Genomic DNA, 27,434 nt, shown 5'->3' with positions numbered 1-27,434 from the left:
GCTTGTTATTTTTAATCGTCGGTTAATTTGAAGTTGAAATTCAATAGTTTCGCGCCTGCGAATCTTTCGAGGTTCTAAAGCAATGAAATTGTAATTTCAGGTACCACAAAAAAAATCCAGGAAAATCCTGTTTCATAGATGCTCTCGTCTATGCTGATAGTAATATGTTCACATCGGCAGAGCGACAAGGACTTGTCATTATTTTTACTGATGGGTGAGCAAGTTTGTTTCAAATCGTATAATTATTTATTACGGATGGTGTGAACGGGAGAATCACGTTCGCTTTTTGTGTGTGAACCTCAGAAATTTAGAGGTTCACTTTCTCAAACGAACATTGAAGGTTCTGCACTATCACAGCTTTTTCATTATTACATTATTCACATCATTATAACAGCTTTGGTTTCAATTCCTGGCCTTTCAACTTCGGACCACGTCATGGAAGGCGCTGGTAGCATAAATTAATCAACACTAAACCAGAATGCACCTTGTCAATCTCAAACATTTGACTTGCCTTGTTACAAAGATTTGCTCGAAATATTCAGCTTTCCTATTGTGAAAATTTAGTGAGTATCTGCTGTGAGTTTGACCCGCAATCACACAACACCAAGAATGAAATACAGCGGGGTTGTAATGACTCGAGTCATGACTCGACTCGAGTCAGACTCGAGTCACGAATTTTTTGTGACTCGACTTGACTCGAGTCATTTTCTTGAAATGGTAAAATGACTCGACTCGACTCGAGTCAATATTTGGATTGACTCGACTTGTACTCGAGTCATCACGCATGACTCGATGCAAGTCATTGACTCGGCTTATTTTATATGACTTGAAGATGAAGAAATTTGCGAATCGTAATGGCTAGATCAACGCATCTGACGAATTCTGGCGACATCGCTATTTATCACCACTGCTTGCGTTGCACTTGGCTGATATCAAATATGCCTACGTAAAAACAACATACAATGGTACATAGTAGCAATGCATTGTACAAAATCATTCAGTGATGAAAGGTATTAGATACTCCTCAATCAAAGACTTTTCAATTATACAAGTAAACAATCGAAGCAAAGTTCAATTATAGTGCCAATGAAATGACTCAGATGGTCAAGAGAGTGATAAGCTCATGTGTAGATTTGAAGGCGATGATTCTTTGCATTTTTGGGCGACTAGAAAGATGAGTATTCAATGCTCTTCAGTGTGCTTCAATTGTCAATTGAGTATGTCAGTTCCTGTATCTAGCGCCCTAGTGGAACGTGTATTCAGTAGATGTGGATTTATTCTAAGGCCATGCCGCTTTAACATATCTGAGGATCTCCATTCCACATTAGTATTTTCGAAGTGTGACTCATTGATTTGATCTGCTGTCTGTGAAAACACACAATACCACCCGTCCCTTTGACGTTTTGTTAGGTATGCGCATTATGCACGTGAGTAATAATGAATGGGTAATATTGTGTGATGTTTGTACAATATGGCTGTTCTAAAATAACTTCTTTTTTATTTTACTGGGTGCCTACTTGATAAAATTGTTATGTTGCATAAAAAGAACCCTGAATCTGGGTTCATTTGAAAAAGTAGAATCAATGATGTGAGAGGAGAATATTTTAGATTGAAAAATAAATGGAGTATTTTAAGTGAGAAATTCTTTCATAGTATTATAATTACATATTATAGTAGTAAGCCGACTATTTTTTCATATCCAAAATATTCCACTCTAATAACTTCGCTTCTTCTAGTTGGAATTGAGCCTAATTTGCTATGAATCATATTTTTACACAATCTAACAATATCACGAGAGTAGTAGATGTAGGCCGATTATAGCCACCAATGAGATTACGCCACGTGTCCAGCCACGCCCACTTTCAAATTTAAATTTTCCCGCGAATTTTTTTATTTTCCCGCGTATTTTTTTTTTAATATTACTGTCTCGAATTTCAGTGGACTATGAGACCGGTTACTCGCCGAGAATTGAACCGAGGACCTCCCGACTCAGATATGAAAACGCGACTTCTCCTGGAATCGAACCGTGAATCTCATGTCTTATACACCACCACTATAACCATTACGCTACCGCGCTCGCTGAGAGAATTCCTTCAGTACTGAACCTATAAGGCCGAACGAAAACGGCTCCTCCCCCTGATTTGAACCGAGGACCCTATGACTTGTAGAACAGAACCGTGACCATTACACTATCGCGCTCGCTGCAAATCCCTGTCCGTATTGAAGCTTTTAAAAAAAGGTTGTCTAATAAGGCGCAAGCATTGAAAACACATTTGTTATTGGTGCGACAATCACCATATATTTTTCGGGATATCCACATGATAATGGTCCCTATTGACCTCAGAAAAGGATTCAGGTCCATTTTCCGGCCTCAAGAAAGCTACCATTAAATTAGAGATGGCTACCGTACGCTTCCGAGCCCGCGCTCTCAATTGTGTACCAGTACCATTACAGACGTACAACGAACGATCAATGTAAGTGGCTCTGTAAATCATGAGTAATAATAAGCGACGAGTGCGCCATCAACATTATAGACGTACAAACGAGCATATTCAACTAGCATTGATGCTTTATCGATATAGCGCAGTATGTGTAGCTGGATGCTAACCAATTCGCATTTAACAATGCGACCCGCGCACAATTATGTAGCCCGATTTTCGTTGAATATTGACGACCCCAATAAATCGAATGAGCTCTTTTCCGCAGACATCTATGACACAGCTGTCAGTCCAGTGGACACGAACTTGAGATTCCGTAGGGTTAAATTCCGCATCAAATAAGATCAGAGCGCCTTTTCTCGCTTTCAGGATTTGGACTGATGCGTCCAGCTTATGTCGCAACACTAGAATATGTGGTAACACGAACCTGTGCACACGTACAGTTGTTATTTGTAGTGTCATCGTCGCCCGCCAATGCGATAAACTCCCAACGGCCGACACATTGGTCTTCAATCTAATACCAGCATATTTTTTGTAGGTCGAGAACAAGGGTAATTTAATTGCAACTAAAATGCCTGCGGCTTGTTTTGGCTCGAGGGTCGAATGCAACATATGAATCCATTCGCTAGCACTATAGCCTATTTAGGATGATGAGCCAAAACGCGTAGGCCAGGACATGGAGATAATAACTAGCCTATATATTTAGAACAAATCAAGCATTGATTTCACGATAACGTATTCGTTATAACGTCATAAAAATTTAGCGAGTTTTATAAGCTGCTTATCCTCAATGACCAATTTGCGGAAATTAGTGAAGAAGTGGATTGTACAGATTCTTAGAACTGCACGACAATTTGGTTATAGATTTGCTGATGCTACCTGCTGCCAGCATCATAACCAAGCAACCTTTACTTACCCGTCAGCTAATGTCTTACTATGTAAAACATGCATTCTGCACGTTCTTCCGTGTAGACGAACGTAATTTACCGATGTCCTAAATATTCAATTAATTCGGTTACTTTATGTGGCAGCTCATAATTTGAAATCAGCAACGACTTCATTACATTACAAGTCTTACAGTTTACGTTACTTCTTGCTCGTTTCTTTACTGCAAAAAGCGTTTATATTCAACTCGTCGCATTTTAGATTGCTTCGAGTCGTGGCGGTAGTTATGAATAAGTTAATATTGTGCCTACTGCCCAGTGCACCTATAGATGCGGAATCTACTTAACACGCGCATGGATCGCTTATTTCAAATAAATCGCATAAAGTAATAAACGTGCTGGAGTTGTCAATCTAAAATCACATTCATGATACGAAATGAGTCATCGCCATTTTGAATTTATGATATGTTTATAAACTACATTTGAAAATGCGTGGGCCCCGAAGTCAGGTTATTGCAACAGCTATAAAAAAAAAGTAACATAGTGAGTTTAATTAGGTCGATAAAATATTATATATTTTTCGAATACATTTCATCCATATCTACAAATATATCTTGATGCTATCGTGAGCCACTAAAATGTTCTCCACATGCGATCCGCTAACCGTAGTTTGCTCATCCCTGGTTTTAATCATAATCTTTCGAGTAAGTTCTGTTGGTAGGCAAGCCCTACCAGAATATATTTTGATAAAGGCAAGAGTAAATCGTTATCGAGCACCTTTCGTTATCAACTTCTTCAGTAACTCAAAATCGGTGACCGATCGCGACCTCTCGGAATAAATGAACAACGTGCAATATGAACAGGACATGAAGCTACGATGTCCGATAATTCCTTTCAATTAAAGTAGAAGTATAGCCATTTCCGACAAAGTAAAACGTTACTCGGCATTGCGCTCTCGATAGTAGTGAGAAATGATATTCGTTTACTTTCGATAATATCCAACATACGGACTCATGTCGAGGGCAATTTTTAGAGCTCAAATATCGCATAGCCTAACTTTGCAATATTTTTCGATTTATTTAGTCATGTTTTCCTTGCGATAGCCATTCAGCATCGCGAAAATTCATAGTAGAATCTAGAATAAACTGCTAACTTTTATCAAGGTCTTTGAAAAGTACTTTTCAACATTTAACTATCATGACATAGTAAACTTCTACTCAAGTACGAGAAGTAGCGATTATAAGGTGATTAGAAAATAAGTATTACGAGCCCAGTTTTGCCTAAAACCTAAATCGCAACACGTTATCTGATCCATTCCGAATGACGAGATTAAATATCCCTGAAAAATGAATAATATTCATAATATTCACATTGCTATACATAAAATTTGCTCTGACATTGCCCATAGTGACCATTTAGAATTGGATAGTAAAGGAGTCGAAATTTCTTCGATGCGCCTAGTGCACTAATTCGAGTGCTGAAATCCGAATCGACTAATTTGTTATAATGATTCGAGTAGAGTAGTAAAATTTAATTAGCGAGTACTGAAATTACAGTAATATAGTTATATCACCGATACGAAATTTGGTAGCCATTTCCCCGGAATAGTAATCAGTCCGAAACATTATGATAAATAGATAAGGTTGAAGAAATATAAAAATATCATCAATGGTGTATGTATTATGAAACTGGAAATATTGTATTTGTAGTAGCACGCAATAGGTTTCCAATTCGTAATTTCAACCGCATCGGCAGTTTTTTCATAAAAATAAATAAACAAATACTTTGATACTAATTTCAAAATAACGCAAATCTCTTAATGAATGTCCCTTGAATAGTAATTAATCCACAACATTATCATGCAAGGTCCGAGAAACATAAAAATATCATTAATGTGGTATGCATTGTGAAACAGGCAATATTTTCTTTGCGGTGACCAGGGAATATGTTCTAATTCGTAATTTCAACCCCATCATCATTCTCTCATAATAATGAATTAGCAAATCCTTGGATCCTAATTTTCAAAGTAGCTTAGATCTCTGAATGAGCTCTGACTCGCTGTTATCTTCAAACCATGGAATTATTACGAGTATCACCATCGCTCACTGAAGAAAGGGATGAAATTATATCCGGGGCATATTCCTTGGCCAGGAATTTTATCATGTACGAACTAGACGGGCCGAGCGTTAAAGCAAATACGAAAGCGGAGGCAACCTTACGGCGAGTTAGTGATGAAATGTTCGAGCGACATCGAACTGTCGTAAACGCAATCTCTAAACGTCTCCGATACAGTATTGTTGAAGTCGACGAAAAATATGAAAAATATTCTGCGGAAGAGCGGATGTTCCTGATGATAGCTGACGAAATTTTTAAAGATACCCAAGAGAATTTGGGTCGGATCGTATCTGTGTTCGTGCTCGGTAGCATTCTTGCTCGCAAAAACGAGGATGAGCATCACGGCGATGATATAGAAGGTATCATACAGTCAGTGGGGAATTACATTGGTAGTAGAAGGCGAAAGTGGATAGCGGAAAATGGAGGATGGGTAAGCGATTTTACATGGCCTGATAAGGATTTGGCAATTATCATTTAGCTTGAGGTACTGTGTATCTGCTCTCGAGAGTTCATACCACCTATCGATAATGAAACTTAGCTTGCACTTCACAATTCGGTTTTCAATTTACATTTTGTCATAAGGCACAGTAATTTACATTCCAAGCGCTCCGAACTTTGAATTACCTAGCAAGTACGGTAACTTTCCTCTGCAAGATTAGGAAGGCTTACATTCTTTTGTTTGTTTCAGAAAAGTTTTGTAGGATTTTTTGATAACGCAGCTTTCGATGATAGCAAAGTTTGGAAGAGGCTCATGCTTGTTGGAATTGGACTGACGTCTATTGCAATGGCAATAACAAGATCATGGATAGTCCTATGCCGTACATCATGTAATATTTTTTAAATAACATATTTCTTCGTCGTTTAATTACATAAATTTTACTGTAGGACGGATGCAGTTTCTTCTGAGATTACATTAAAGATTGCTCCATAAAACCGTCTTTATCTGGAACATTTTCATTTTTCAAATTTATACAGCTACGTAAGGAAATTGCTAGGTGACCTAGAAAACGCCGCAGGTCAAATTTGATCCAATTCCGACCATAGTAGCGACAAGGAGTTATGACAGCTCAAAATGATCTCTCTTTCGAAGCCAAATATCGTTGGTTCTCCACGACCAAATATCGTGTTCTATAAATATGGTGTATATGGAACAGATATAAATGTTGCTATTTTGTTGTTATTTGCGAAGAATACTTTGCTCAGTAATTAATTTCACGGGGATTCTAAACCTCAATGCATACAAGTGAGCAAAGTTACATTAACCTGCGTTAACCTGTAGTGTTATGTAACTACCTACAATTCTATCAAGACGTAGCGAACACGACAAGTAATATGGAGTGAAGAAATAAGGGCGCGAAATTCCAATGTATAGATGCATATTTAGGCGGAAATATCGTCTTACCGGACGAATGCAATTGTTTCCTTAAAGTTTTCCTGTCTACGCCATTCAAGTGCGGTAAGATCAGTTTGAGTTGGCGACATTCAGGATGATATTTCAAGAAGCTCTGAATGATAGTCACATATTCCTCGTCGATTCTTGTTCTATCGCTGTCACTGAGGTCGAATACCTTTAGCTGTTCATTGAATAATTGAATATTAGGCGGTTTAGGTCAATTTCATAAACGAAATCTGAACTAAATTGCTTTATTGAGAACCATGAGAGAGCAGAAAGAACTTACTGTAGTGCATCGCTTGCCCATCTCTTCACTAAGATTCCTGATTTGCATGGAAAGCATCTTGCAATTACTCAGGTTGAATTCTTCAACGCGGGTTTTGTGCAGGATTTCAGTTACTGTTTTGTAGCAGGAGGAAATGTCGGGATTTCTACTCAAATCCAGCGAATGCAGCTAAAACACAGTGTGATGTTCAGATATTTTACGACGCTACAAACCACTCAGTTGCTGTAATAATAATATTTATCGACGACAGAGCAATATTATCAATTTCTTCGCCTCATCGCAAAACTGGTGTAATACAGAAAATAATGAACGTCTATAGGATATCGAAGAAACGACGGAAACTAGCATTAATATGAATGAGCGATGGAAAATCTTTCACTCATAAGCAAGGACACTTTTCATCAGCAGACGTGATCAGGAATGCCTTATTGATGATAAATTCGCTCGCCAAATGCAATGCCATGCCTGACGTTGCTTGGAACTCGCATTAGTTGCAAACTATGCTTGATTATTTCACTAGTAAGAAAACAAAACAGATCTAGTTAAAATGGATCACCTCATGATTACCGAGACCATTGTTTAACGACGTTAATGAATGTTCATCGAATTCGCAAGCTGAAAGTCGAACTGCCTTCGTGTTATGCCTTTTCGCGAAACGTCCGATTTCCTGCAATCCTACCGGTTCCAAATCCGTATTGTAACTTAGATCGAGTTTATCAACCTACAAAATACAGCAAATTATTCTGAAAACGACACACAAAATTGCAGAAACGAGCGGCTACCTCGATTTCACCAAAACATTCAAAAGCATGAATTTCCTCCGGTGTGAGGTCGCATCCTTTCATTACAAGAGTAACCGCTCTGTCTTTACGAAATAAGGGCGGCAGTGCAGCCATACACTCTTCATCCAGACGATTATAGCTGATGTCGAGATATTGGAGCTAAACGAATATGGGAAACTGACAACTTACGACCAGAATTAATTGGGGATGAAGACAAACATTACAAACTTATAACAGAGAAATTTTGATTAGCCAGTCACGTCATAATAGATTAGCGAAATGTTCTGAGATTAAAATAGAATTTCTGTGATTCGTCTCAAATGGACTCTTTGCAAGCAGTCATAAAGAATGTGACTATTGACCACTACTGAACAACAATCGCTCAAGACAAGATCCATATACCTTACTGTTTTTGACCTGCATGGCGACGAAATCCTTTGACCGCAAGTGCGAGTTCACAAGTGACAAATAGGTTAGATCGCTTGAAATAATAGTCCCGAGTTGCGTAAAGTTGATGTTTTCGCCGTAGCTGAGATCGAGTTTTTGCAATTTAACCTATGGGAATGAGGTAATAAAAGTCTCATATCGAAAGGATTTATACTAGATTTGTGTCCGGATATTTTCATCGCCAATACCTGATGCTGTCTGATAAGTTGACTCAAAACGATCAGAAATCGTTAGATCCGCTACTTTCTTCCAGGTTGAGTTCCGTCGAGCCACACTTCTTCATCAACTCGCAGATGGCTGGCAGGAGTTTGTCAATGCCATCGTGGGCTGTGACGCTGACTTTTTTTATTTGGACCTGGACGAGTGCAAAACTTTCCCCGATAAAACAGTAATTGAGGTGATGAATAATTAAACCCTCATCAACTCTCACTAGTCTAGTATGACTATTGCGATAAATGGCTACACCGGTGCGCGATTGAGCATTGTTCGGTACGATACCTTCAATTCACGCGTAGTAACAATATTAATATGAAACAATGCGGTCATGATGAAGGTTTAATCCCTTTTATTGCCCCGAACCACGATCGGGGCGGGCGGCATCCTCAGAATTGTCTCTTTATTGCATTCGTGGGCTCCTTTTTACCCGAACGGACCCATCTTAGAAACTCAAAATTTGCAATATCACAACTTAAGTCTACGACAAATAATCACAACTCAACGGCACCGGGTAGCTTATTCCTCGACATTGTACGAAGGGTGACGACACGCAACGGACGCCGCACGAGATAACTATTTACATCGTATCAAAGGCATAACGATATTTATGTAGCGATAAATATTACTCAAGTAAAATAGTTTTATCGCCGTCGACTCTGATAATTAGCTTAATATCTTACAGGCAATTTCAAAATTTATCAATTAGCTTGTGTCATTTGTGAAGTTATTGATAGCTTGTTGTTAAAAACACCTTCGTTATTACAAGCACCCTACCATGACAATAATAAAGTATATAAAATTATTCTCATAAAGTAAAAACCGAAGCTTAAACTTTTTGGATGTTTATTTCTAATAATTTCGGCCATACAATACTGAAAAATAATATAATTTTGACTCTTGGATAAATTTTATGATGGTGTAATTGGATTAACTCGATATTCTCATAGCGCATAAACTGTACAATGGCTGACTAAACTCTGCAAGCTACCATGATTCAGTCATATGTTATTGGCATACGTGGTGGTGTTGGTACTGGAGCGGTTTCTTGCTTGAGTATATATGTCACGTATCATCATTTTATCCGACTTATCGAAATATTGAAATAGTCCGACACTCAAATCACATTGGAGGTTGATTAAAATTAATATTAATTTTATTCCCTGATCATGAATTATTTATGATTCACATATGCTAAAGGTGATAACAGGATGTACCATCAATCAATACTTATGGATCATGATGAAGTTGAAATTCCTTGTGGGATCTATCATAAAACTACGACTGAATTGGATGTAAAGAATATCGTGAATGGTCTCATGGAGAAATCTCGCATGTACGAGTTAGAATTCCGCCAATGCCATCTCAATGAAAACCTTGTAAAGATGATATTGGACCAAATTCGCGAATTTGAATTTGAGGTAAACACATTTACACATACCGCTCACAGTCACTGAGCATTATAAACCCACGTTCAATTTAAGCATGTTTATCCGTATAATATACATAGCGGGCTTTGAAAAAACCTTCATCATGACCGCATTGTTTCATATTAATATTGTTACTACGCGTGAATTGAAGGTATCGTACCGAACAATGCTCAATCGCGCACCGGTGTAGCCATTTATCGCAATAGTCATACTAGACTAGTGAGAGTTGATGAGGGTTTAATTATTCATCACCTCAATTACTGTTTTATCGGGGAAAGTTTTGCACTCGTCCAGGTCCAAATAAAAAAAGTCAGCGTCACAGCCCACGATGGCATTGACAAACTCCTGCCAGCCATCTGCGAGTTGATGAAGAAGTGTGGCTCGACGGAGCTCAACCTGGAAGAAAGTAGCGGATCTAACGATTTTCTGATCGTTTTGAGTCAACTTATCAGACAGCATCAGGTATTGGCGATGAAAATATCCGGACACTAATCTAGTATAAATCCTTTCGATATGAGACTTTTATTACCTCATTCCCATAGGTTAAATTGCAAAAACTCGATCTCAGCTACGGCGAAAACATCAACTTCACGCAACTCGGGACTATTATTTCAAGCGATCTAACCTATTTGTCACTTGTGAACTCGCACTTGCGGTCAAAGGATTTCGTCGCCATGCAGGTCAAAAACAGTAAGGTATATGGATCTTGTCTTGAGCGATTGTTGTTCAGTAGTGGTCAATAGTCACATTCTTTATGACTGCTTGCAAAGAGTCCATTTGAGACGAATCACAGAAATTCTATTTTAATCTCAGAACATTTCGCCAATCTATTATGACGTGACTGGCTAATCAAAATTTCTCTGTTATAAGTTTGTAATGTTTGTCTTCATCCCCGATTAATTCTGGTCGTAAGTTGTCAGTTTCCCATATTCGTTTAGCTCCAATATCTCGACATCAGCTATAATCGTCTGGATGAAGAGTGTATGGCTGCACTGCCGCCCTCATTTTGTAAAGACAGAGCGGTTACTCTTGTGATGAAAGGATGCGACCTCACACCGGAGGAAATTCATGCTTTTGAATGTTTTGGCGAAATCGAGGTAGCCGCTCGTTTCCGCAATTTTGTGTGTCGTTTTCAGAATAATTTGCTGTATTTTGTAGGTTGATAAACTCGATCTAAGTTACAATACGGATTTGGAACCGGTAGGATTGCAGGAAATCGGACGTTTCGCGAAAAGGCATAACACGAAGGCAGTTCGACTTTCAGCTTGCGAATTGGATGAACATTCATTAACGTCGTTAAACAATGGTCTCGGTAATCATGAGGTGATCCATTTTAACTAGATCTGTTTTGTTTTCTTACTAGTGAAATAATCAAGCATAGTTTGCAACTAATGCGAGTTCCAAGCAACGTCAGGCATGGCATTGCATTTGGCGAGCGAATTTATCATCAATAAGGCATTCCTGATCACGTCTGCTGATGAAAAGTGTCCTTGCTTATGAGTGAAAGATTTTCCATCGCTCATTCATATTAATGCTAGTTTCCGTCGTTTCTTCGATATCCTATAGACGTTCATTATTTTCTGTATTACACCAGTTTTGCGATGAGGCGAAGAAATTGATAATATTGCTCTGTCGTCGATAAATATTATTATTACAGCAACTGAGTGGTTTGTAGCGTCGTAAAATATCTGAACATCACACTGTGTTTTAGCTGCATTCGCTGGATTTGAGTAGAAATCCCGACATTTCCTCCTGCTACAAAACAGTAACTGAAATCCGGCACAAAACCCGCGTTGAAGAATTCAACCTGAGTAATTGCAAGATGCTTTCCATGCAAATCAGGAGTCTTAACGAAGAGATGGGCAAGCGATGCACTACAGTAAGTTCTTTCTGCTCTCTCATGGTTCTCAATAAAGCAATTTAGTTCAGATTTCGTTTATGAAATTGACCTAAACCGCCTAATATTCAATTATTCAATGAACAGCTAAAGGTATTCGACCTCAGTGACAGCGATAGAACAAGAATCGACGAGGAATATGTGACTATCATTCAGAGCTTCTTGAAATATCATCCTGAATGTCGCCAACTCAAACTGATCTTACCGCGCTTGAATGGCGTAGACAGAAAAACTTTAAGGAAACAATTGCATTCGTCCGGTAAGACGATATTTCCGCCTAAATATGCATCTATACATTGGAATTTCGCGCCCTTATTCCTTCACTCCATATTACTTGTCGTGTTCGCTACGTCTTGATAGAATTGTAGGTAGTTACATAACACTACAGGTTAACGCAGGTTAATGTAACTTTGCTCACTTGTATGTATTGAGGTTTAGAATCCCCGTGAAATTAATTACTGAGCAAAGTATTCTTCGCAAATAACAACAAAATAGCAACATTTATATCTGTTCCATATGCACAATATTTATAGAACACGATATTTGGTCGTGGAGAACCAACGATATTTGGCTTCGAAAGAGAGATCATTTTGAGCTGTCATAACTCCTTGTCGCTACTATGGTCGGAATTGGATCAAATTTGACCTGCGGCGTTTTCTAGGTAACCTAGCAATTTCCTTACGTAGCTGTATAAATTTGAAAAATGAAAATGTTCCAGATAAAGACGGTTTTATGGAGCAATCTTTAATGTAATCTCATGATCTCGTTATTGCCATTGCAATAGACGTCAGTCCAATTCCAACAAGCATGAGCCTCTTCCAAACTTTGCTATCATCGAAAGCTGCGTTATCAAAAAATCCTACAAAACTGTCCTGAAACAAACAAAAGAATGTAAGCCTTCCTAATCTTGCAGAGGAAAGTTACCGTACTTGCTAGGTAATTCAAAGTTCGGAGCGCTTGGAATGTAAATTACTGTGCCTTATGACAAAATGTAAATTGAAAACCGAATTGTGAAGTGCAAGCTAAGTTTCATTATCGATAGGTGGTATGAACTCTCGAGAGCAGATACACAGTACCTCAAGCTAAATGATAATTGCCAAATCCTTATCAGGCCATGTAAAATCGCTTACCCATCCTCCATTTTCCGCTATCCACTTTCGCCTTCTACTACCAATGTAATTCCCCAGTGACTGTATGATACCTTCTATATCATCGCCGTGATGCTCATCCTCGTTTTTGCGAGCAAGAATGCTACCGAGCACGAACACAGATACGATCCGACCCCAATTCTCTTGGGTATCTTTAAAAATTTCGTCAGCTATCATCAGGAACATCCGCTCTTCCGCAGAATATTCTTCATATTTTTCGTCGACTTCAACAATACTGTATCGGAAACGTTTAGAGATTGCGTTTACGACAGTTCGATGTCGCTCGAACATTTCATCACTAACTCGCCGTAAGGTTGCCTCCGCTTTCGTATTTGCTTTAACGCTCGGCCCGTCTAGTTCGTACATGATAAAATTCCTGGCCAAGGAATATGCCCCGGATATAATTTCATCCCTTTCTTCAGTGAGCGATGGTGATACTCGTAATAATTCCATGGTTTGAAGATAACAGCGAGTCAGAGCTCATTCAGAGATCTAAGCTACTTTGAAAATTAGGATCCAAGGATTTGCTAATTCATTATTATGAGAGAATGATGATGGGGTTGAAATTACGAATTAGAACATATTCCCTGGTCACCGCAAAGAAAATATTGCCTGTTTCACAATGCATACCACATTAATGATATTTTTATGTTTCTCGGACCTTGCATGATAATGTTTTGGATTAATTACTATTCAAGGGACATTCATTAAGAGATTTGCGTTATTTTGAAATTAGTATCAAAGTATTTGTTTATTTATTTTTATGAAAAAACTGCCGATGCGGTTGAAATTACGAATTGGAAACCTATTGCGTGCTACTACAAATACAATATTTCCAGTTTCATAATACATACACCATTGATGATATTTTTATATTTCTTCAACCTTATCTATTTATCATAATGTTTCGGACTGATTACTATTCCGGGGAAATGGCTACCAAATTTCGTATCGGTGATATAACTATATTACTGTAATTTCAGTACTCGCTAATTAAATTTTACTACTCTACTCGAATCATTATAACAAATTAGTCGATTCGGATTTCAGCACTCGAATTAGTGCACTAGGCGCATCGAAGAAATTTCGACTCCTTTACTATCCAATTCTAAATGGTCACTATGGGCAATGTCAGAGCAAATTTTATGTATAGCAATGTGAATATTATGAATATTATTCATTTTTCAGGGATATTTAATCTCGTCATTCGGAATGGATCAGATAACGTGTTGCGATTTAGGTTTTAGGCAAAACTGGGCTCGTAATACTTATTTTCTAATCACCTTATAATCGCTACTTCTCGTACTTGAGTAGAAGTTTACTATGTCATGATAGTTAAATGTTGAAAAGTACTTTTCAAAGACCTTGATAAAAGTTAGCAGTTTATTCTAGATTCTACTATGAATTTTCGCGATGCTGAATGGCTATCGCAAGGAAAACATGACTAAATAAATCGAAAAATATTGCAAAGTTAGGCTATGCGATATTTGAGTTCTAAAAATTGCCCTCGACATGAGTCCGTATGTTGGATATTATCGAAAGTAAACGAATATCATTTCTCACTACTATCGAGAGCGCAATGCCGAGTAACGTTTTACTTTGTCGGAAATGGCTATACTTCTACTTTAATTGAAAGGAATTATCGGACATCGTAGCTTCATGTCCTGTTCATATTGCACGTTGTTCATTTATTCCGAGAGGTCGCGATCGGTCACCGATTTTGAGTTACTGAAGAAGTTGATAACGAAAGGTGCTCGATAACGATTTACTCTTGCCTTTATCAAAATATATTCTGGTAGGGCTTGCCTACCAACAGAACTTACTCGAAAGATTATGATTAAAACCAGGGATGAGCAAACTACGGTTAGCGGATCGCATGTGGAGAACATTTTAGTGGCTCACGATAGCATCAAGATATATTTGTAGATATGGATGAAATGTATTCGAAAAATATATAATATTTTATCGACCTAATTAAACTCACTATGTTACTTTTTTTTTATAGCTGTTGCAATAACCTGACTTCGGGGCCCACGCATTTTCAAATGTAGTTTATAAACATATCATAAATTCAAAATGGCGATGACTCATTTCGTATCATGAATGTGATTTTAGATTGACAACTCCAGCACGTTTATTACTTTATGCGATTTATTTGAAATAAGCGATCCATGCGCGTGTTAAGTAGATTCCGCATCTATAGGTGCACTGGGCAGTAGGCACAATATTAACTTATTCATAACTACCGCCACGACTCGAAGCAATCTAAAATGCGACGAGTTGAATATAAACGCTTTTTGCAGTAAAGAAACGAGCAAGAAGTAACGTAAACTGTAAGACTTGTAATGTAATGAAGTCGTTGCTGATTTCAAATTATGAGCTGCCACATAAAGTAACCGAATTAATTGAATATTTAGGACATCGGTAAATTACGTTCGTCTACACGGAAGAACGTGCAGAATGCATGTTTTACATAGTAAGACATTAGCTGACGGGTAAGTAAAGGTTGCTTGGTTATGATGCTGGCAGCAGGTAGCATCAGCAAATCTATAACCAAATTGTCGTGCAGTTCTAAGAATCTGTACAATCCACTTCTTCACTAATTTCCGCAAATTGGTCATTGAGGATAAGCAGCTTATAAAACTCGCTAAATTTTTATGACGTTATAACGAATACGTTATCGTGAAATCAATGCTTGATTTGTTCTAAATATATAGGCTAGTTATTATCTCCATGTCCTGGCCTACGCGTTTTGGCTCATCATCCTAAATAGGCTATAGTGCTAGCGAATGGATTCATATGTTGCATTCGACCCTCGAGCCAAAACAAGCCGCAGGCATTTTAGTTGCAATTAAATTACCCTTGTTCTCGACCTACAAAAAATATGCTGGTATTAGATTGAAGACCAATGTGTCGGCCGTTGGGAGTTTATCGCATTGGCGGGCGACGATGACACTACAAATAACAACTGTACGTGTGCACAGGTTCGTGTTACCACATATTGTAGTGTTGCGACATAAGCTGGACGCATCAGTCCAAATCCTGAAAGCGAGAAAAGGCGCTCTGATCTTATTTGATGCGGAATTTAACCCTACGGAATCTCAAGTTCGTGTCCACTGGACTGACAGCTGTGTCATAGATGTCTGCGGAAAAGAGCTCATTCGATTTATTGGGGTCGTCAATATTCAACGAAAATCGGGCTACATAATTGTGCGCGGGTCGCATTGTTAAATGCGAATTGGTTAGCATCCAGCTACACATACTGCGCTATATCGATAAAGCATCAATGCTAGTTGAATATGCTCGTTTGTACGTCTATAATGTTGATGGCACACTCGTCGCTTATTATTACTCATGATTTACAGAGCCACTTACATTGATCGTTCGTTGTACGTCTGTAATGGTACTGGTACACTCGTCGCCTCGCCTTACAATTGAGAGCGCGGGCTCGGAAGCGTACGGTAGCCATCTCTAATTTAATGGTAGCTTTCTTGAGGCCGGAAAATGGACCTGAATCCTTTTCTGAGGTCAATAGGGACCATTATCATGTGGATATCCCGAAAAATATATGGTGATTGTCGCACCAATAACAAATGTGTTTTCAATGCTTGCGCCTTATTAGACAACCTTTTTTTAAAAGCTTCAATACGGACAGGGATTGGCAGCGAGCGCGATAGTGTAATGGTCACGGTTCTGTTCTACAAGTCAAAGGGTCCTCGGAGCTGTTTTCGTTCGGCCTTATAGGTTCAGTACTGACGGAATTTTTCAGCGAGCGCGGTAGTGTGATGGTTACAATGGTGGTGTATAAGACATGAGATTCACGGTTCGATTCCAGGAGAAGGCGCGTTCTCATATCTGAGTCCGGAGGTCCTCGGTTCAATTCTCGGCGAGTAACCGGTCTCATAGTCCACTGAAATTCGAGACAGCAAAATTAAAAAAAAAAATACGCGGGAAAATAAAAAAATACGCGGGAAAATTTAAATTTGAAAGTGGGCGTGGCTGGACACGTGGCGTAATCTCATTGGTGGCTATAATCGGCCTACATCTACTACTCACGAGGTAGGCGGTAAAATTCGAAAATCTCTATTTGTAATTAATCCAAAATTGTCCCTTACAGCATTGCTTTCTACTGGTTGGAATTGAGCCAAATTTGAGTTCTTTTGGGCAATTCAATAATTTTAAGAAGTAGCCTAATTTTTGAGGTTTTGTCCTCTTTTATGAGAATTTTTGGTAAATGTAGGGCAAATTCGACGAAGATACAGTAAATCAGCACTGAAGTATTACGCTCCGGCGGCTATTTCGGGGGCTGAGCAGGAAAGTTGACCTATTTTAGTCAACCACCTGATATTGTGAAAGAAAAACTGAACCCCCACAAAAACATTCATCTGTTGATTCTCCATCAGCTGGTATCTAGACGTGAATTCATTGGTCCTCTATCAGATAGTATATGTAGACGTGAATTCGTTGGTTCTCCATAATAAAGTATTTGTGAGCAGTCGTCGATGTGTTCGCAAAAATAACTCTATGCTTGTATTTGTGATGTATCAGACTGAGAAGACAGACATTTGATGTAAAGCTCTAAGATTAGTGAAGTTATTATATTGGCAGCCTGTCTAGTCTATCTGTAGCATCGGTAAATAGGGCCAGGAACGGTCCGTTATCAGCCTCAATAAACATTTGCCAAGACTCTGATAGGGACAAAATAAGCATGTTTGGCAAGCAAGAAATTCGATGTCACCCAAGCAAGATTGAAAACATAAGTTGAACATGACTTCAATACTGTGACTTGGACTCGGACTCGAGTCATAACACTATGACTCGGACTTGACCCTTTAAACGGTGACTTGGACGCGGACTCGACTTGGTGATGAATTGAAAATGACTTGACTCGAGTCAAAACCACAAAAGTAAGATTGACTCGTGACTCGGAACCATGTGACTTGGTTACAACCCTGAAATACAGTATTTGTAGGACAGCGAATGATGCTTATTCAACCAATCATTGAAATTGAAATAATGAATACGTCGTTGTCTAGTGTAAAAAATCTAGCAGGCGTAGGCTACGGGATCCATCTTGATCGTATCAAAAAAAATGGAGTGCTGGCTAATGTGTAACTTGTTTATGGATTAATATCGGTAGCAAGTATAGAAACCCGTTTACACTATTCTTAATAACAAATCAGACGCCGAATACATTGTACGGACTGGCCTTAACAGTTAGGGCGTAACTTTGTATTGGCTTGCCAAGCTTTCATCGAAACTGTCGGCAAAGCAACGAAAGATAGTGATTTAATGGGATTAATATGGCATTAAATTGCTGCAGTTGATACAGTTCGTGACGTTTAAAAAGTCAGCACGTACTTTAGCATCGTGGCTGAAGGTGACCTGTGTTGGCGCGAGGTGTCGTATGCATTAATATTTCACTCCATTGAAATATAGGGTTGGAATTAACAACATGACGTCACGTGACGCCATCAGGTTCACGTTTACGTTCACACTAAACTTTTCAAAAAGGTTTGCATTCACACGAGCCTGAACCTTTCATGTGTTCACGCCATCTCTATTAGCAATACTTCGGGTCTGTCCTCCTTTTTTAGGAAATCGAAAATGTCCTCCTTTTTGGCAATGCGTCCTCGTGTACAACTTTGACAGTTATGAGATTGTACAGGTACAACTACGAACGACATAAGTTACGCGAAATCTTGATTTTCATGGCAGTGAATAAAATAAAAAGGTCAATCATAAACGACTTACGGTAGGGCGGCTTTTTTGAGTGTCGAGTTGGAAAGTGGCCATTTTTTAGTCAACTCGATGGAACTTCTCGTGAAAACTTACAAATAACGCCTTTCTCGTCCGATAGCATAACTTGTAACAAGTGTTCTCTCTTCCCCTTTTCCGGATTTCAAAATATGGTAACCCTATTCATAAACGTCAAGATAATTTGTGACTATTGTCTACCATTCCAATTCCTTCATCGTAATTAGTGCTTAACTGACTAACAAAATGGTGTCACCATGATATATATACGTTATATACCTATAACAAAAATATATATATATATATACCGATCAAGATAGCGTAATGGTGAGGCGTCCGGCTTCTTAAACGGTAGGTCGTGGGTTCGATCCCCGGCTGGGTCAGACCAAGGACCTGATCAGTAACACTGTCGCTTGTCGCTCATGCATCACTGGGATAGCATGGACGGGTGGTGCAAGACTTGGAAAGTCCGACAAGGCTAATCTGCTTCTTCCTTGCGCAGCGGCATATGCACATCATGCACTCATGGTATGCATATGCACAGATCGTGTGTATGTATATCGAGTAGGTGTATCTTCCGCAAAAAAATTAAGGAGAAGATAAACTACGTCCTATCCTTTCCTATTCCTTTTATACACAATCATGCGAAGAGAGTGAAGAAATACATCGCATGTCGCCAGGATAGGTAAAATAACGAATTGAAAAACTTCTATGATTTCTTTTTTACTGATGTTCAAGCAGTGGCGGCTCGTCCTATAGGGCAACTGGGGCATTGCCCCACCAAACATTCTGTTCAATAACAGTTCTTCACCATTTAGACACTCACAGCAATCTATATATACCGAAATCACAGCGAAAATCGTATTCTTCTTGTCCTTTCGCTTGTAAATATCCATATATAGCGAAGTCTGTGCGAAAATCGAATTCTCTTCTGTGTTTTCGCTTTGCGAATGCCTAGCCGGGGCATGCCCCGGTAGCGCTCATAACAAGCTTTCACTGTCTATTCTCTCAAAGCCGCGCACAATAAAGAAACACTAATTTACTCTCTCGTGTTTATAAAATTACCGAGCAACCGGGGCACAATAGGTCTGTGCCCCTAAGGTGTGATGTACCAATCGTATCTATATCTGAACTCGGTTACCGTCATATGCTTTTAATCGACCTTTGCTGGTATAGGTCGATTTTGATGGTGTTTCACAGCATGAAAACTGTTGAAACTTGGTATGTCAAGTCGTGATGGTGATATTTAACACTGCCCCAAGTTTCAGGGTTTCTACTTAAAGTTTAGGGTAGTAATTCTGGTTCCGAAGTTGAGTGTGTGCTGATCCGTCATGTATCGCAAACAGGTTTTACTCCAAAGCCGGTATTGGTATCCACTGATTTTGACGATGTTCAATACTGAGATCGGTTATGACATTTGGCACGGTAAGTCTTAATGTTAGTATCGAACGCTGTACCAAGTTTTAAGTTTGTCACTGAACTATGTTAGTGGTAATTTCGTTTCCTAACTCGAGTGAGAGCTGACTCGTCATTTATCGCTGACAGATTTCACGCAAAGCCGGTATTGGTCTCTATTGATTTTAACGATGCTCCTTACTTAGATCCGTCATAAGCTTTTGCAGCGTATGTCTTGATTTTAGTATCGAACACTGTGCCAAGTCTCAAGGTTGACGCTCAATGATTAGGGCAGTAATTTCGTTATCAAGGTCGAGTATGGTAGAGATGTGCTCTGATCTGACACTTTAGCCTACAACGCATTGCGGATTTCTCGCAAACGCCGGTGTATCTGTGTTCCATACAGAGATAGGTGATGAGATGATGATATCATGAAACAGTTTACTAACATCCTCGGTTTGCATTCAAATATTTAGTTTTATTTTATATTCTCCAATGTCAATTTCACCGTGAAATTGTGGCCTTCGGGCCATTTGCTCACAATTACAACCCCTGTCAAGCGCGATAGCTGTTTCGTTTTCGATGGCGGCCAACAGCTGATCGCTTGATCAGCCTATTCCTCAGTAAATTTTACGCAAAATTCGGTGTTGGTCTGTTCGTATTAATTTTGACAGTGTACCATACCGAAAACGGTCATGAGGCTATACTTCTCGATGATTTCATGTAACAGTGTACCAAGTTTTCGGCTTTCATCCACGTATTTATTCGGTAATATATTTTCCAAAGGCGATTTTGCGGCAGACATATAGACACCACAGAACGTAAGCCGTATGTGTCGTGTGACAGTCTCCAGCCTCAAGGCCAAAATCTCCCAAGCTGTACCGGGACCAAATTTCCGAGGCTGCTATCCGTAGTTCTTCAGACTGATGTTTTGGATTCAATATGACATTTCCTTGTCCAATCTATGAGATAACAATTGCGCATGTGTCCGAACTCGTTGACCTTTCCAGTTAGGCATACGCAATCTCTCGAGTTATAGTCATTCCCATTTCTGCAGATAAGTAGTCAGGTCAAGTGCGAACATGAATCGTGTTGAATCTTTGCTCCGTACGCCGTTTAGGCAGCTGCCTTTAGAGCAAAAATTAGAGGTAAAGCGACTAGGTCCGTATCAGCCTAGAAATTGCCCATTGATCCAATCGTACGCCGGAGGAAAACGCACTCGTGCCTTTTCTTCAGCGCATTTCGATAAAAATGAATGGCTTACTTATAGCGAGGATAAAAAGGCCTTGTTTTGCTTTTACTGTTTTTTATTCGACAGTGCCGGTACCGGAAGTAGTGGCTCTTGTTGGAACAAAATTGGTTATCGCGATCTGAAGCATTTGTCAGAGCGTGTAAAAGCGCACCAAAAATCCCAAGTGCACATGGCTAGTGCAGTTAAATATAAATTGTTTGGCAGAGTAAATGTAATGTCGCAGCTCAATGACAGTTATCGCGTATCAGTCTGCAAGCACAATGAGCTTGTAGATAAGAATAGGCATGTTATCTCTCGGGTGATTGATGCCATCAAATTTATTGGAGTTCATGAATTGCCCCTTCGAGGCCACGATGAGAAGGAATGCTCTCTCAATAGGGGGGTGTTTTTGGATCTAATTAAATACACGGCTTCCATGGATAGCATTTTGCGCGAACATCTCGACACCGCGACAGTCTTTTTGAAGATTTTTTGTGACATCTTCATGCACGTCGATACACTGTACTGCACTTTTCAGTCGCGTATGGCCGATGGTACTACTGCGCAATTGTGTATTGCACATTTTTGTGAGGCAATTTCGCATATCCGAGAGAATGTACACTTCGCTGGTGACACAGCGCTTTTACGTCGTGGGATAAGTGTGCAAAACCTGCTTGTTGCAGCTTACGAAGGTTGCGATATACTGATGTCCCAAATCCAACATCGTCTGAATAGTGACCAGTTGGTTACTTTTGTCCTGTTAAATCCGAGAAATTTCCCTGCCTACAAAATTCATTTTCCTTCTGGACTACTGCGCAGCGTGCCTCGTTATTACCCGATGATCGACATTGCTCGGTTGGAGAGCGAGTTGACTTGTTTGTATTCTAATACATCGTTTTCGGAAGTTAAAACTACTAGTGAACTTTCAAAATTCCTAGTTGAAAATTCGCTTTCGATCAACTTTGCTACAGTAACTAGCTTTCTGAATATCATTTTGACCACCCCGATTTCATCCGCGGAATCCGAGCGCAGTTTCAGCACATTGAAACGTATCAAGACCTTTCTCAGAAACAGGATAGGCCAAGATAGGCTTAATGCGTTGGCTGTTCTCTCGATTCACAACGACGTGGTTCTGGGAATTCCAGATTTCAATAAACTCGTTATTGAACATTTTGCTAATATGAAATCACGTCGCGCACAATACTTATACAAGACATAAATTAATGCTGGTGGTCGGACGACTGTACACATCATGTTCTTTCCGAATAATTTCAATCAAGTGAGCCCAGGTAACTCAACCATGTCTATGGCTAAGGAAAAGTGAGTGGTTTTCATCCTTATTACTCGAGGCACACTGACAGTTAATTTACCGATATATTTTGTTATGGCTATGGAAAAAAAGTGAAAAATTCATCAAGATGAAATAATTTATTCATGAAATTGTTTAATGCGATATGTGCTCGCATTTCAATTTAAATCAATGCTTGGATTCCTGCTTGAATGATGGCAGGCAGACTCGTAATTAATCTTCCATGGATAACAGCTGGCTTTTTATAATGTTTTACGTTTATGGGTGCCACCGCTTTGGTTGCCTATCCCCTGGTCGTAACGCATCAGGATCGTGTACCAAACACTTTCGGACGGGCTTAGAAAAACGAGAACAAATCGATTTGACTCGCTTTCGGGACGAGAATCCTACCATATACAAATCGGGTCGGAGGCGCTGCAGCACTTTACAGAATTGCTGAGCATGGAACGATTAAAACACCACAAAGTGTCATGCGAATGCTCTTTGTAGGTAGTTGGTCTGTGTATGTTTTGGTATAGTCTTACTCGGCGCTTGCGTAATCTCTACCACGAAATCATAACGCATGCTACTAAGGAAACCCTGATGATTGATTCGTGGCATGGGAACGATTCTTAGTTCGCGTACATTTTGTAAAATAATCATTTGAATAAAAAACAATGAATAAAACATTTGCTACCGCACTTCAAGTCACGCCACCGGCAAACCTCTCGCGGCACCTACGTTAAAAATCATTGTTTACGGGAAATTCATGTGACCATCATTAAGTTACTTTTGAACGTTGAAAAACGCCACTGTGACGTCATATTGATAACAAGTCGCTTGCGGCCCTTGCCCCACCACCCGATATTGTCACGAGCCGCCACTGTGTTCAAGGATGTATAATTTGAATCATTTTGCATCTAAAATCACGCAATTCGCATAATGATTGTTCGCAAATATATGACCAAAGTAAAGGTGTGGCAGAGACGAATCTAGCCTCACCTCAATTGTGATAGCCCGAATCATCATAGATCATTCTGACACGGCTCGTATCAATCCAATGCCATTGTCACTCTGAGTCGTAAAATTCAAATAATGATGATGTCTTGGTCCCAAAATCTCTTTAAAATCGTCAGCAATGCGTGAAATTCGGCTTTGTTAGGTGGAATCGGAGTGCATAGAAACAAAGGGAAACACACAATCCTAACAATCCAACAATCTGAGCATATTTAGTTTTGATGATAAATATTTGTAAATCTGACTATAACGTAGTCAGTGCTTCACCAACCATGAACCTCACCGCATGAATCTGGTAGGAGGTGCCCGTTCTGTCAATAAATCACTTCAGTTTACTTCTTTGTGCCTGACAAACAGTTAGCCTTGATCAACTTTAATTTTTCAAATTTTTTCGGTAACGCACGGAAGGTCGTTGACCACGCAATGTGGCCAGGCATGGACAACTTCTACATTTAGCAGGCCACATGACAAACCGGTAGGGTTACCATATTATGGACAAATCCTCAGAAAGGAGGACGCATGGTCCCCATAAATAACGCAATACAGTATGATCTGGCTGGCTGGATTGCGGAATCGTTACATGCATCGTATAATTTCGCACGTGTACACACTTGCTGAATTAATCAAACCGCAATAGAAGATTACAGGGTAACGGGGTGATCACGTCTAGGTGTTTCACCGAGAAAGATTGTTATGAATACAAAACGCTCATTGTTGAATATGTCATTTTATGAATTTATGTAATAACTGGTCGACTCCACTTTGCTTCTCAGGTGCGAGTGCTGTGGTACTGCTGGGGAACTGGAACAGATTGCGAAGAACCTTTCAAGAAATAACGTACTAATAATCATGTATTTCGTAGAACAGGATACAAGAAAATGCGACGATATTAGTAAGGTATACTTACCAGCTATGCTTGTATAATCCTTTAGTGACAGCAATGACTGTATGACAAAGATGTGCGATTTTTCGGCAATAAAGTACTGCTATTTTCCTGAGAGATTTTCTTACTTACGCATATGCATATGTCTCAAAAATGCTTCTACTTAAAGGCGCGCACAGCATACTTGCCCACTTATCGGACTTTGGATATGCAGCACTTTTACCAGTGAAGCTGTCATGGAACTTAGATGGGCGAATTAAATAGTTCCTGTATTACGATGAACGAATACCTTTGCGATACCTGCACCAAATTGTATTGTGTTTAAAGTAATTTGATGGTATTTGCGAAGACGCATCTTCAATGTTAGAATGTTGCCCAACTCCAATTAAATACTAAAAGTTACCGTTACTCGACCAAATCTACTTTATGGAACTACCTAAATTCTTTTTCAAACATGTGATATCCTACTACCAATTAAGCAATTTCGGCATACCTTAACTATTACTGCTCTTGCTTGTAATTGAAATGACATCTCTGCAATTACCTATACTAAACTACTACGTTTGCAGAAATGCTGACTACTTTGACCACCTTTGCCGACATGTGAAAGGGCTTTGAACATTTAGACTACGTGTCGTAAGAAACTCGGCTTTAATTGCAAAATGCCGGAACAAGGAGTTCGCATAATGGTGGAAGCAAACCAAACTGCTTATAATAATCATCATCTGATTAATTTCATATTATTCGAATATCACTTTTCGTTACCGACCAAGTATTTAGTAGTATTAACGAATTTAGCTAGTTGATCAAGCTAGATAGCGATATACTAGTTTGAACGTGTATATTTATTTTATAATGGGAACTTGATGAACATAAATATGATCAAAATTTATAATCATAATCATAATGATCAAAATTCATTATCAAAACCACTAGGAAACCAATGTCCGAACAGACTGATGAAAGTTTCCGGACGCGGCACACAATGGGTCGTAATCGTAACTCAACGGAGACCCAGACATGTTTGAAGTATGTCTGCCGAGTTTTCTACGCCTTGGCATCGCGGCCACCCAATGACCGTGATATCCATAACGAAATAAGACTTGGAATGGTCCAGAATATAGTGTGTAGACCAGTGGTTCTCAACCTTTTTGGACACGCGTCCCCCTTGGCGATGGTCAAAAAAATTGCGCCCTCCCCCTAACCCCCCTGCACTTATCGTGATGTCAGAAAGTGCACATCATCTAATACAGAGGTAGGCAACCTTTTTGCTAATCACAGCCGGTTTTCGATTACTTATGTAGCCCAAGGCCGCATTCCAGGGCATGTTCGTAATGAACTAACTGTACGCAAAATACCTATGTTAATCTGTCCAGTCCATATCCATTCCCGTTGAACTCCGGACCATTCTGCTTTTCACAACGCCCTATTGTACGCACCGAAATCGCGAGTGTCAAAGGTATGAATAGTTGTTGGGATTGCATATTGTCGCGCAGGGCGCGAAAATTTCTCAGATTCACGAATGAATTCCGTATTTAATAGTAGTAGTGTCACATATTACTTTCAAATATTTATTTTAGGGCAACCTATATTGCACTCAAGTCTGTCTTGAGCAGTGTAGTTCGCCATCTATTAACAACAGCTACCCAGCGCACCGAGCTTTGGGCTACTGCCAAAGCTTTAAAGTACTGAATGACTCACACATGGAACTTACTCTAAGAATATCATAATTTGGCTCAAATCAAGTTGAAATCAGCCTATACTCCGTTGAGGGCTACTGCTTGAGTTTGAATTTGGCAAGCTTTCTTGAACACGAAATAAGTTTCGTCTTCAACAATCGTCTTTTCAAAATGGCTGTGAAACACATGTTTAGTATAAATTCATGCGGACTCTGTCAATTTTTTGCGCCCCTTCACCTGAGAGCCTCCCGCGCCCCCAAGGGGACGCGTTATCCAGGTTGAGAATCACTGGTGTAGACCAAAGAAGTAGAGCAGAGTTTGGTGTGATAATATCTGTACGTCCACACTATATACTTGGTAATGCGTAGGAGCACAGAAGAAAGAGATGCGATTGACGGGATTCCTTTGTAGTGTCACAGCAGATCAGTTATCTTATTTCATAAAATGATTAGTAATATGGTTGTCATAAAATTCCAACTATATACTCGTGTAACTTTCTCTCCTTACCCTAAAATATTTCTTTGTTAATGATTATAGGACTTGACTGCCGCCTCAGATTGCAACCATATATTTCCTACGAAGAGATGGGATACATTTGATGAGGATTTAACATCTGACGGCCATCGTCGTCGGTTTACTGAAATAGTGACAGGCCTAGATCAATGCACTTGATTGATACGTCAGTTGACGTTCGTTTTAATCGAGAATCATGTCATCTTATATAATTTTGGAAATTAAATGCCACATGCCGTCACTTACGTCTGTGTGTCAGAACTCTGCATACTCCTTTTCGGCCAAATGCCTCGACATTATGATGTTTCATGTTTGTTGTTTTATTGTATATAGTTTATTTCCTGCTGACGGAAAACTCTCCAGGGTCTCTCTTTCTGCGTACACCGGATTTTAATAAAACCGTTTCATCGTTCGGATTCAATAATATGATAAGTTTAGAATGAGATCAAAATCAGATGTTTATTAAAATATATCTTTATCAACTTGAATGCTGGAACATATATACAAAATCAGCCTGGTATAAAACGACGATAGATCTCGAGATACGATGAATACTAAAAAATAATAATTCCAAGTGCAAAGTTTGGGAAACTGAAGACGAGAAAAACCCCGTCTTTATGAAAAACGCTCTGCGGAAT

At 39.3% G+C, this 27,434-nt stretch overlaps 1 protein-coding gene across 1 annotated transcript; it reads left to right on the top strand.

Moving 5' to 3' along the window:
- Positions 1 to 101: 101 nt before the first annotated feature.
- On the top strand, positions 102 to 27,208 carry LOC145442475 (uncharacterized). The gene is made up of 3 exons (XM_080320394.1): positions 102 to 214; positions 24,495 to 24,618; positions 26,821 to 27,208. Exons 1-3 carry the CDS (start codon positions 165 to 167, stop codon positions 26,953 to 26,955), a joined length of 309 nt encoding a protein of 102 aa, XP_080176520.1. The 5' UTR covers positions 102 to 164; the 3' UTR covers positions 26,956 to 27,208.
- The last annotated feature ends 226 nt before the right edge of the window (positions 27,209 to 27,434 follow it).

Source organism: Botryllus schlosseri, chromosome 7 (genome assembly GCF_051294905.1).
Source record: "Botryllus schlosseri isolate E-star chromosome 7, Bs_hap1, whole genome shotgun sequence".
Lineage (NCBI taxonomy): Eukaryota > Metazoa > Chordata > Ascidiacea > Stolidobranchia > Styelidae > Botryllus > Botryllus schlosseri.
Note: the sequence above shows the minus strand (reverse complement) of the source record. Positions and strands in the feature narration are given on the sequence as shown.